This window comes from Ochlerotatus camptorhynchus, unplaced genomic scaffold (genome assembly GCF_037179485.1).
Source record: "Ochlerotatus camptorhynchus isolate MF236.1 unplaced genomic scaffold, CSIRO-AGI_Acam_v1.1 ptg000575l, whole genome shotgun sequence".
NCBI lineage: Eukaryota > Metazoa > Arthropoda > Insecta > Diptera > Culicidae > Ochlerotatus > Ochlerotatus camptorhynchus.
The window spans coordinates 49,354-61,458 of NW_027041056.1; the positions used below are offsets into that span (position 1 = coordinate 49,354).

Below are 12,105 nucleotides of genomic sequence, written 5' to 3' on the forward strand. Positions count from 1 at the left end.
AAACCTCTGTATATACAAATTACTTGCGGACCAAAATGCAAATGCGTCCGCGCCCGAAGACAGCTCGTGGCGCAAAAAAGTTTTCCGTGGAGTTTTTTTTATCTATAATCGGTTACTTATCTGGTCAAAAGCAGGCCCAGGAGACGATTTCTAGTTCCTCATAGAGTTCACTAAGACAGAAAAAGTCCTGCGAGAGCTGCAGCGTTGAACCTTACTATTGACCACGAAAAGGCTTGCCAATGCTCATCAAAAATCGACTACATACATCCGAACTTTTTTTTTCTCAAATCGAGGGAAGAACCAACACCGGACTATTTCATGTTGATCTTCGTCAAGCTTCGTCTATAATTTGGACTTTTCATCAACACATGTCAAGCTGCCTTTAGGCTCAATTGGCTAAACTTGGTGATTTCGTTCCATTTTGTAAATTTTTATCTTTTCAAACCAGGAACGTTGGTAGATCACCTTTTCCTGGTGTATTACTGGTTTAAGCTCTACCCTAGTCCTGACAAATCAAAACTAGAGAATCAGGATTTTCCAGTAATCAAATGATCACATTTTAATCCGTGTTACTTTTATACCTTGATAAAAGTTACAAGATACGGGTAGTAACCACCGCCGTTATGTATTTTTATATAGTACTAGCTGAGTGTGCCCTGCCTTGCTTGTAATTAAATATTAGCTTGAGTTTATGCACCGATTAAAAAAAGCTATAGCGATATTTTTGTTTCATCTGTATGGGAGCGCCCTCCTTACAGAGGGGGGAGGGGTCTCGAACCATCATAAGAACCATTTCCGGCCCCAAAAACCCCTGCATACAAATTTTTACGCCGATCAGTTCAGTAGTTTCCGCCTACCGCCGAAAGAGAGGAGAAAACGTCGACCAATCAGCAACGAGTAAACGGTCGGTGCCGTTCTATAAAAATCCCCGCGGTAGCGTGCTTAAGTTAAGTTTGAATCCAACCGAGCATCCGTTCGCAGCAGCAGCAGCTTTAACCTTCTATCGAGAAACAAAGAGAAATAAACAGTAGTGTCTAGTGTGGTCGGCAGCATTCGTCATTTCTACTACATGTCCATTGGTGTCCCGGAGAGCAGCGTCAAACCCCCTCAGCTCTTTTCAGAGCTCCTGAGTTTAGAACTTCGATTGACGCTAGTCAACTCCGTTCGCTCCCACCCAGTACAGTCCACTTTGCTTGACAAAACCAGTTCAGAAGGAACACAAGTAATTAAGCGAAAGCCATAAGTCATAAAAGGCTAGGGCAAGAGTTAGTGCTCATGTCCCAACCGTCAGAAGAAACTGGAGCATCACTTATCCTTTCTAGCTTTGATGCTTCCAACGATCAACCAATCATATAATTACTAAAATTGGAAATCAGTCCGCACCGTGCTCTCTTGCCGTGCGGATCTATTTGCTTTTTGCTGTGTTACTACTACCTAAAGCTACAACAAATGTAAACAGCACTTTTCAGTGCTCTACCTGTAAAATTTCTACCTTGATCAACTCTTATTCCTCTTCGATCCTTGTTTTAACCCTACCCGTGGTAATCCTTCTTGGATATCGATTTGGAAAATTCCTCTTCGATCCTTCAGATTCTTATAATAATCTGCTTGGAAGTCGATTTGGATAAAAATTTACTGCCGCCATGGCGCCTAAACGCAAAAGAAAGGGGCAAACTCTTGATCCGAATCCGAATCTCAATACGAACTCAATTTTTGCAGATGAGCAGTTTGGATTTCGTCATGGGCATTCAACTGCTCATCAACTCTTACCAACTCTTAGTTACCAATTTAATTCGTTCAAACAAATCTGAAGGCCACTCAACTGGAGTAGCTCTTCTAGACATAGAAAAAGCATTCGACAGTGTTTGGCATGAAGGTTTGATTGCTAAATTGAAAAAGTTTAATTTTCCACTTTATATTATGAAATTAGTTCAAAGTTATTTAACTGACAGAACTCTGCAGGTAAATTATCAAAATTCCAAATCTAATCTACTACCTGTTAGAGCAGGAGTTCCTCAGGGTAGCATTCTTGGGCCTATATTGTATAACATTTTCACTTCAGACCTCCCTGATTTGCCTCAGGGTTGCCACAAATCTTTGTTCGCTGATGACACAGGCATTTCCGCTAAAGGAAGAAGTCTTCGTGTTATTTGCAGCAGACTGCAGGAAAGTTTAGATATTTTCTCTTCTTATTTACAAAAAATGGAAGATTTCTCCCAACGCTCCCAAAACTCAACTTATAATATTTCCACATAAGCCTAGAGCTTTCTGTTTGAAACCTAGTAGTAGTCACATAGTCACTATGTACGGAGTTCCAATTTCCTGGTCAAACCAAGTGAAATATCTTGGATTAATACTTGACCAAAAATTAACTTTTAAAGATCACATTGAGGGCATTCAAGCCAAATGTAACAACTATATATAATGTTTGTATCCTCTTATAAACAGGAAATCCAAACTTTGCCTGACGAATAAACTTCTAATATATAAACAAGTTTTTAGACCGGCCATGCTTTACGCAGTGCCAATATGGTCTAGTTGTTGCACTACCAGCAAAAAAGCACTTCAAAGGATTCAGAACAAAGTTCTGACGATGATTTTGAAGTTGCCTCCCTGGTACAGTACTAACGAAGTACATAGAATTTCGAATGTTGAGACTTTAAAACAAATGTCCAACAAAATAATTTCAGGCAAAAATCGTTTATTAATTCCCTTTATACCTAGATAAGATTTAGTTTTAGTTTTTAGTTTTAAGATTTTAATTGTTATACTGACATGCAGGTTTAAAACACCTGTTTAAAATACTGAATTGCCAAGGCAGGAACAATGTAAAAACAAAAACACATAGATATATATCATAACAATTAAGACTGGTAAGTTACTGTAGTAACTGGAGCACCTAGGTTAAAATGAAATGTAATTTATTTTGAATGTGGAACAAATAAAGAGTAAAAAAAACCCAAAATTGGAACGTCCCGCCCGATGTTTTCTGAATTAGCTGCACAGTAGGCCTGGCCGTTTTAATATGTGTGACGCATCTTTGTTGCGAAATATATCAAATAGACAAGAAAAATGATGTAGGTAAATCCATCATTTTCCAGGACACTTTCAAGAACTGGCTGTGTTGTTGCTAGATTAGATTAGATTAGATGTTAATGTTAATACGCAACATACACCAAATATTAATCTATTTTAGTAACATATTGAGGTTTTGTGATTAACTCTCGCCTTCCCATGATAGCACAGGTGATTTACAACTTTTTGAACCATGACATGATTGTCAATCTACCATTAAATAGTCAATATGGGTAGACGGGGAAAGATGGCCACCCTAAAGTTTATATTTAATAATTGCAATTAATACAGTCAGTTAAAAGTACAGTACAGTACAGTTAATACAGTAAAAGTTGTAACATACTTAACGAAAAAAAAAGGTTATTGATTATTGCAAATTCTTATAACAAAGAGAGTATTTTTTTTTTTCGGTCGGAACCTTTTCATAAATCATTGGGTCATTGGGTCATTGTAGAAAGGTATGTATGTGCAGTTTCCAAAAATATAAGATTTGTGATGTAAACTTGAAGAGCGCTCATCTTGGCCCGGGTGGCGATCTTGCCCTGTCTACCCCTGCTTATTTAAACTTTAAAAAGCTTCTGAGAAGGAACGGGTTAAATTATAAGAATTAAAATTTGCGAAATGCGCAAAATATGGTAGATTACAGCGGCATTACGTTGCGGTAACGCGGTAAATGATAATAATTAAAGTAGCTATTGATGACGGCAGACCATGGTTTGACAAACGAATTATTCAAAAAGCCGACAGACCAGAGTGGACAATAGACTGATGCAAAATTTGAAATTTTTGTTCCACAGTGTTCAAACGTTTCTTATTTGGTTCCTGATTAGCGTTCCAAAATTTGAACTCATTTAGTAATAAGCTGACTTGACACAAACCATTTGAAGTTTATATAGGAAATTACTATGGGAAAACCAAAATTTGTGTTCATATCTACCTAATAATTCACCCTATTACCAACAATCAATACGAAACCACAGACAAACAGACATAACACTCGCATGTTGTTCATCGAACAAGCATTTAACGGTCGATTTAAAAGTATCGTAGTTGGTAGTACCGCCACCTGTGGCGCGCATAGTCAATTCCCTTGCGTTTGACGTTTACACACTATTGCCATCTGTTCAGCGTACTACCTACCACTGTGTATTCAACAGATGGCGGTAATGTTTTAGCGACGATGTTTTAAAGTGAGAAATATTCAATGTGTTATGTCTGTTTGTCTGTGACGAAACTATCGATTTGAAATTGGCTCACTACTTCACTAGCCTATTCGTCCCAAGCAAAATCGATTAACGTACCCCATTCTAGTTGAAATTCTAGTACTACGCAATGTTTGTTTTGATTATCTATGAAAGTTTGACAGATAAAATGAGCGATTCGTGGATTTTCCTATGCATCGATTACCTTGAGACCGAATAACTAGAGCTGAGTCAAAAAGTTGAGCACATTTCTTCGGGACCTACTAGTCTTAGAGTTACCTCTATGCTATTACTCTGCTCTAAAAATTGATAACTGTACTTGTAGGAAATTTTTACAGCTACAACTTTGTTGATGACCATTTTTCGATAAAATGTAAGGATCAAAAGTTATTAATGATTCAAGTCACTATGGCAACATTGGTGTTTCTGGCGCGTATAATAGAGCTAAAACATCATGGCTACTATGTCACACTGCAGAATACAGTGTTTCCCACCAAACAGTTGCTTGATCATGCCATAAGAGTATCAATCTCTTAAATAATTAATAACTATTTAATTTGGTGTTAGGCTGTAAAACAAGATTCCGCAAAGTTGTAGCTGAGAAAATTTTCCATAAGAATAGCTATAGAATATTTTAACGGTGCAATATGGAAGAAGGATAGAAGACTACGAAGAAAAAGTTTTGTTTCCCCATAGTGATTCCTATATAAATTTCAAATGGTTTGTGCCCAGTCAGTTTTTTACCAAATCAGTTTAAACCTTGGGAGGCTAATCTATACCCGATTTGGAACCGCTTGACCACTGTGGAGCGAAAATGTCAAATTTTGCATCAGTCTAGTGGACAAACAACCATCGATATCAGATATACGGAAATTTGTACACGAACAAGTGGACACCCTCTTTTATTATCAATACTGCTGAATATGGGTCAGTTATGCGTATGCAACGGCAGAATGCAACATCAAATTAAATATTTCGTTATAACAAAATTGATGCAAAAAATAGTTAATTTTTGAAAAAGGACAGTTTAGAAAATCGGTTTACTTGTAGGGGTTCAAAAAAGAGGGTTGTTTTAGCACAAATTCCGTAGATGTGGCATCGCAACGCCCATCCGAGAAGCAACAAGCAAAATATTACATATAAAAATGTATGTGTTAGCACACCTATTACTTACTCTTTTTTCCTTATGGTAACCTTGAAAACTCCGAAAATCTTTGCCAATAAAGTGGGTTGTTCCTTGCCTAAGCATTGGGAGAGATATTCGAAGTAGTTTGGAGCAAAATCTTCAAAAATCGAGATATCTTTGTTTGACATTTCTTTCAAGACGAACCGATCGTCAATAGTTTTACTAAATTTTGAACCACTTTTACCACCACGGGCTTCCCATACTACACTTTGACAAAGCGACCGGGCAAACATTTTCCGAATTAGATTAGCTTCATCCTCGAGCGTTCTGGTATCGGTTGGAATTTTGCATTTTAGTTTTGGATTCTTGCTGTCCGACGTAGCATTAGGCGCCTCAAGCAAATTACATCGCAGATTGTCAAACTCTTTCGCATAGTAAACCTTGCATGTAAAGTTACAAGTTGTGTCCTGTTTTTCAAAAAGTATATCTATATAGTGGCAACATTTAATTTACGCATAACGACTTTTCTATTTATGTTTACCTGGAAATGAACATCGACATGAGAAGTATTTTTACTTTTTCTGCTCTCAGCATTATCTGTTTTGGACTGCACCGAATCATCAGATTCAAGATTTGAACTGAAAACATACAAGTAACATTAGTTTGCAGTTTTTATATTACGACTTTTACTACTTACTTAACTTCTAATGATTTGCGCTTTAAATGAGGACTGTGTCCGGCCACATTGCCAGAGTATATATTATCCAAAGCTTTCATATAATCCGAAGAAACCAAGCTATGCGCTATGCAGGATGATAAATCATGATCGTTGACCATAACGGGAAACAACCCAGATCTTAGACTGTGGTGTTCGTTGCTTGGTAGAGGAGAATTTAAGATAAGTGTATTTTCAGCTGGAGACAGAAATTGACTTAAAAGACCTTTAACACGTTTTCGGTCTCCGTCTTTTATAAATTTTTCATCTGTTTTTGTGCATTCCGTTATAGACTCTTGCGACGATGCTTCTATGGTAGTATCACTTGCGTTAGCTGGAACAACGGCACACTTGCCAGGAGCTTGTTGGTTATTATCATCTTCTTTAGCTAGATCGAGGTCTTCTGTTACTATTGTACCACTGTCTATACTTACTGCTCCTGATTTAGATGGGTTAGATTTACTTTGTACCGTTATATCATGTAACCTTGGTTCCCATTCATCTATTGTTTCCGCAAGTGTTTTTTTAAACAACAGCATCGCATCCTCGACTGCTTCCGTGGAGACTATCTTCTCCGTCAATCGAGTTTGAACTGCCTCAACACGTTGCTTGAAATTCATTTGATCTTGATTAGCCATTTTTTTTAGTCTAGAAAAGGTATCCGTGTCGGCCGAAAGCTCAGCTAATTTATCAAAAATTTTGGCGTACACTTCGTATCCTTTCATGGCAAAATTTTTTACTTCTTCCACTACTTGCTGTGGATTGCATGCCTTTAAGCCTTTTAATTTTACAATCATTGAAGGTAAGCTAATCTCCCAAACATCAATAGGGCTATACATGAAACTGGCAACAATGCCCATGTAGGAAAATTTTTGCACATGATCCCGATGTAGTGCGTGATCACATTTGCTTTGATCGTCGATTTCTCTCTGTTTATACGAATGGCCGTGAAACCGCTGTTCCAAATATTTTGCAAAAGAATAACACCATGTATCATTGGACATTGGAGCCGGTTTGGTTCCTGCGTTACAAATGGTACACTTTGAGGTAATTAATATTGTACCCGTGTCAACTTTGTTAAAATCTTCGCTGAGTTTTACATGAACGCTACCATGCGAATGAACGTACCGTCGAACATGATCTAGCATAGGCAAATTACAGGATTTACAGATATATGAACTACGAAAGCAGTACCGTTCGAGGAATTCTCCAAGCATGATGTCATTTTGTCCGTAGAATTGCATGTTCAAGAAAGAAGGTTGGGCACAAAACGATGATGGAGCATTGGGATTATAATAGAAACTACAAAACAGCACAGGTAAACGTTGATGGTTTTCCAGACATAGAGCATCCTTATTAACATATTCTTCGATTGATTTTTGGGGAAGCGTTGTCATGCGACGTCTACGGCTCGTTACTTTTTGCACTAAAATATAGTAAAGAAAAAAATATGATTAGAAATATGTTATAAATATTATAATTGCTATTAAGACTTTATGACATTATGTCGAATGCCATTACCGCGAATACCTCACGTGGGCATAATTCCCATAAATGCGAAAAAAAAAACTTTTTACAGCCTCTACCAAAAACATGACTGTATTTTTTATTGTTATCGGTTCTTCAAAAAATATGACACACGAATATTATGCCAAACGGCAGGTATTTCAAATGAGGTACTCCCCACATTATGCCAAATGAGGTACTTCCCCTCACTATTCCACTAAAAAAAATCAGATAAATCAGTAATCATATTGATTTTATTGAAAGCAGGATTAGTTTTCCATTTGAATCAACAGTGTAAAATTATGCTATAAGTTTTGCTGTGTTAACCATTTATCCATAGAGAAACAAGATCAACTGGAGTAATGAAAAAAGCCACTTTGAATTTAATTTGATCTCCAGCTTTATTTGGGTAGTTAGTACAGGGCTGGTAGTGCTGATGCGATATAATAGTAGTGGTTATAGTGACTAAAATTACGGTAATAGTGACCAAATAGTGACTTGTAAATACTTAATAAGTTTTGGCTGAAAATCTCCTTAATAAAGACAACCAACCCAACCTACTAAATAAGTAACCATTTATATGGAAACTTAGAAATTCAAATACGGTTTGATATTGAAATAAACATTTTAAGTCATGGAACTTAAAATCAAATTTCATCAATTCCTCTAGTTTAATCGAATCTCACAACGGAATCTCATGTGAAGAGCATTTGAAGTGATTTGAATAATTCACTTTTGCTTACGTTATACATGATGACTAGCAAATAGTAATTCCCATTTTTTATGATCTTGAATTTAATTCTGTGTTCGAAATCTCTAAATATTTTATATATCTAGGTAGATAACTTTGATAATTTGCTATGAACTTTTCACAGAATGATCTCAAGAACTTTTTTAGAACAATTCCCCTTCTCTTAAACTTAGAGGCAAATAAGCTTTTATAAACATAATATTGCATTCTTGAAATTCTTTGCAAAACAATCAACAAAATTCTTGGAAATAGATTATTTTCGTAGTTGGCAACGCTTAACATCAAATACCAGAACTAAAGTGGACATTATCTACGATAGATGAGGAGAGGAAAGTAAAGAGTTGGTAGTTCCGTTATAGTGTGGCAGTGTGAAATTTGTATATAGAAAGTAGAAAGCGATATGGATAATTTTGAGGAAGGTACGAATAGGGTAGAGCATCTCCTTCACCAAGCTCATCCGTTAATGAGGGATGGTGAGGGGTGTTTCCCCTGCCACCACTGGCAAAAGGGATGACCTCTGATGTGCGGGAACAGTTCTATTGATTATTCACACTCAAGTCGCCATCTGACGTGAACAACTACCCGATTAGTACCTTCCTCAAAATTGTCCTTTGGTCGCTTTCTACTTTGTATAAACAATTTTCACACTGCCGTACTATTTAAGTCTGATATTTGACGTTATGCATCTCCGACTACGTAAATCGCATGAAGAGTTAAAGCACATGATTAGTTAAAGTAGATTATTTTCGATTTTGTATTGATTCTTTTAGAAACTCCCTGAAGACTCCTTCCATAAATCCATTCTTAGAATTTCCATGCAATTAACCTCAGAAGTTTCATACATTTCTGCTTAGTATAATCTTGGACTTCTCCCTTACATTCAATTGGATATTCAATTTGTATTCTCCTTAGAATCCCCATAGTATTTCCTCAGAATTCTCAAAACAAAAATCCATCACAAACTTTGAAACTCTTTTCAGAATTCCTTTGAGATTGAACCCTCAAATTTCGAACTCTTTAGAATTCTCTTGGAAGTATCATCAGAAATCACCCCAGAATTCTTTTAGAATTATCCGCAGAGACCATCTTTGGAGTTCACGGGATTTTCATGGAATTTTCATCGGAGCCTCTTAAGCAAAATTTCAGAACTAATGTTGGATTATTATTAGAATTGGACCTAGAATCCTCATCCAATCATCATACACACTTAGAAAAATTCATGTAAATTTAGGTGCTCTGAGAGTGACATATACGAGCGTCAATTTTGACATAAATTTGAGTCATAACAAACGTACTTTTCGTCGAGCAGCGAACTTTTCAGTCTCGGAGCACTTAATATTACATTACATGTTTGTTTACGTCTCATCTTTTATGTCAAAGATGGATTCCGTCACGTGTAAATTAGTTATTTCTAAGTGTGTAGAATTCTTCTCAGAAATGCACTCTCAATTATATTAGAATTATTTCCAAAATTGTTTCGGAGCTGAATTTTGCGTCTCTAATAATTTAAACAATAATCAAAAGCGACGCTCGTATGTGTTAAGCCAAGTTTAACTATATGGGTAAACCTGGCTTAAAATTTAAGCGCAGATGAAGAAATCGGTCCCCAGCACACTTAATTTTACATGAGGCTTTCGTAGTCTGTACTTTGGTATTCATCTCTGATATATATTGAATCCTTTAAAATTCTCTTTTAAATCGAAATTGAAAGCATTTCCCAATAGTTTTCCTGGTGTTCTAACGTTTTGCGGTTCACTGGTCACTAGACTGATGCAAATTTTGACATTTTCGCTCCACAATGCTCAAACGGGTCCAAATCGGGTCCTGATTAGTCTCCCAAAATTTGAACTCATTTGAAAAGAAACTGACTTGGCACAAACCATTTGAAGTTTATATGGAAATTACTATAGGAAAACCAAATATGTTGTTCATATCTATCTAACATTTTACCATATCGCTCTGCTTTAAAAAATGGCTCGTAGAAAATTTTTTCAGCTACAACTTTGTCCTGAACCACTTTTCAATATAATGTAAGCATCAAAAGTTATCAATAATTCAAGCCACTAATGTCTTACGATTATGCTCAATCAACTGTTCAGCAGGCAACATTGGTGTTTCTGGCGCTTGGAATAGAGCACAAAAATCATGGCTACTATGCCACACTGCAAGATACAGTGTTGCTCACAAAACAGCTGCTTGATCATGCCATAAGATTATCAATTTCTTAAACAATTAATAACTATTTTATTTGACGTTTGGCTCAACAACTATATTCTGCTAAGTTGAAGCTGAGAAAATTTTCCATAAGTATAGCTTTTGAATTTTTGAACAGTGCCATATGGAAAAAGGTAAGAAGACAATGAACAAAAAGTTTGGATTTCCCATAGTAATTTCCATATAAACTTCAAATGGTTTGTGCCAAGTCAGCTTCTTTTCAAATGATTTCAAATTTTGGTAGACTAATCAGGACCCGATTTGGAACTGTTTGAGCACTGTGGAGCGAAAATGTCAAAATTTGCATCAGTCTACTGGTCACCCTGGTTAAAATTTTCAATTTTTTAACAGATATGTATATTTTGTTAAAACTACTGTAGACTTTCTTAGTGCCAAGTACTCAATTTAAACAGTTTGTTAAAAAGTGACTTTAGTGACTATTTTTAGGGAAATAGTGACTTTTTGGTGTAAAAAGTGACTTTTTAGTGACTGGCTTCAAAATAGTGACCAAGTCACTAAAAAGTGACCTGCTACCAGCCCTGTTAGTACCACACCCTGCTAGAGAGTACATATGGGTACAAACTGTTTTAATGCATAACAACACTATTAAACTGCAGGCCAGGGTTTTGAAACTGTTTTACTCCTTACTAAAAACGAAAAAAAAAAAAAAAAAAAGTAAAAGGGTTGTATCCAAGACAAGACCGTAGATTTTACGTAGGATTACGAAAGATAGTTATGATCTCACAGTATAAGTATAGTAAATATTAAATTGATTTCTTAGCTCGTTATCAGTGAAAAATTTCGATAAGTTGAAATTCGAAAGCAATTTGAGAGTTCTGATTGTGAGGTGCTCTGTCGATGTCCATGTAGAACAAGCCAATCCTGGACGATATGTCTTGGATTCAAGCTCTTACTCTTTAGTTTACTCTTTTATTAGTAATTTGTGGTCCTGAAAAGGACCGATGGGTTGGAAGGTTGGAAGCTACACAGTTTGAAAAAGTAGTGTAAATTTCACATAAATGGAGCGTCATATATTATCATACAAGTTTAGACACATACAAGACACATATCATGAAATATTCCATAAAATGTATGCAATCGTCCACCTTTGTAAGTAACATTTCTTGCAAGTTGCAGGTTTACATGAAAAGGAAGTTTACGTGGATGGATATTTACATCACCAGTAAAATTCAGATTTTTTTCTTTGTAGTTAAGAAAAATATTGTGGAAATTTTTCCTCTATGCTTTTGGAAATGATAGCGGTGCGAAAATGAAATATGTAGTGGAAATGGTTGTAATGTCGGCCTAAATGCCCCTAGTTTGGGCCCATACATAAATTCAGCAATCGACTAAATTTTCAATGGTGACCAAAAATATCCATTAGTACCGTCCCAATGACGCTTTCATCTAGATAAAATTTAAAATAGCAGATTTTTAGCGATGGGCCCAATATTAGATCCATAAGCCAACATTAGAGTCATTTCCCTTATAGTCGCTATATTCATAGTCTGGCGGA

General features: G+C 36.2%; 1 protein-coding gene across 2 annotated transcripts in view; it reads right to left on the reverse strand.

Moving 5' to 3' along the window:
- The window catches only part of fab1 (fab1 kinase), a 78,322-nt gene that overhangs the window by 14,032 nt on the left and 52,185 nt on the right, over positions 1 to 12,105 (reverse strand). Inside the window, exons 6-8 of one of the 2 annotated variants that reach the window (XM_065236790.1) lie at positions 6,101 to 7,544; positions 5,945 to 6,041; positions 5,452 to 5,870 (exon numbers count right to left, since the gene is read on the reverse strand). In XM_065236790.1, the coding sequence (XP_065092862.1) occupies positions 5,452 to 5,870; positions 5,945 to 6,041; positions 6,101 to 7,544 (1,960 nt within the window). Of the gene's footprint in view, positions 1 to 5,451; positions 5,891 to 5,944; positions 6,042 to 6,100; positions 7,545 to 12,105 lie in introns of those variants that run through there. The other variant, XM_065236792.1, reaches the window with a different exon arrangement.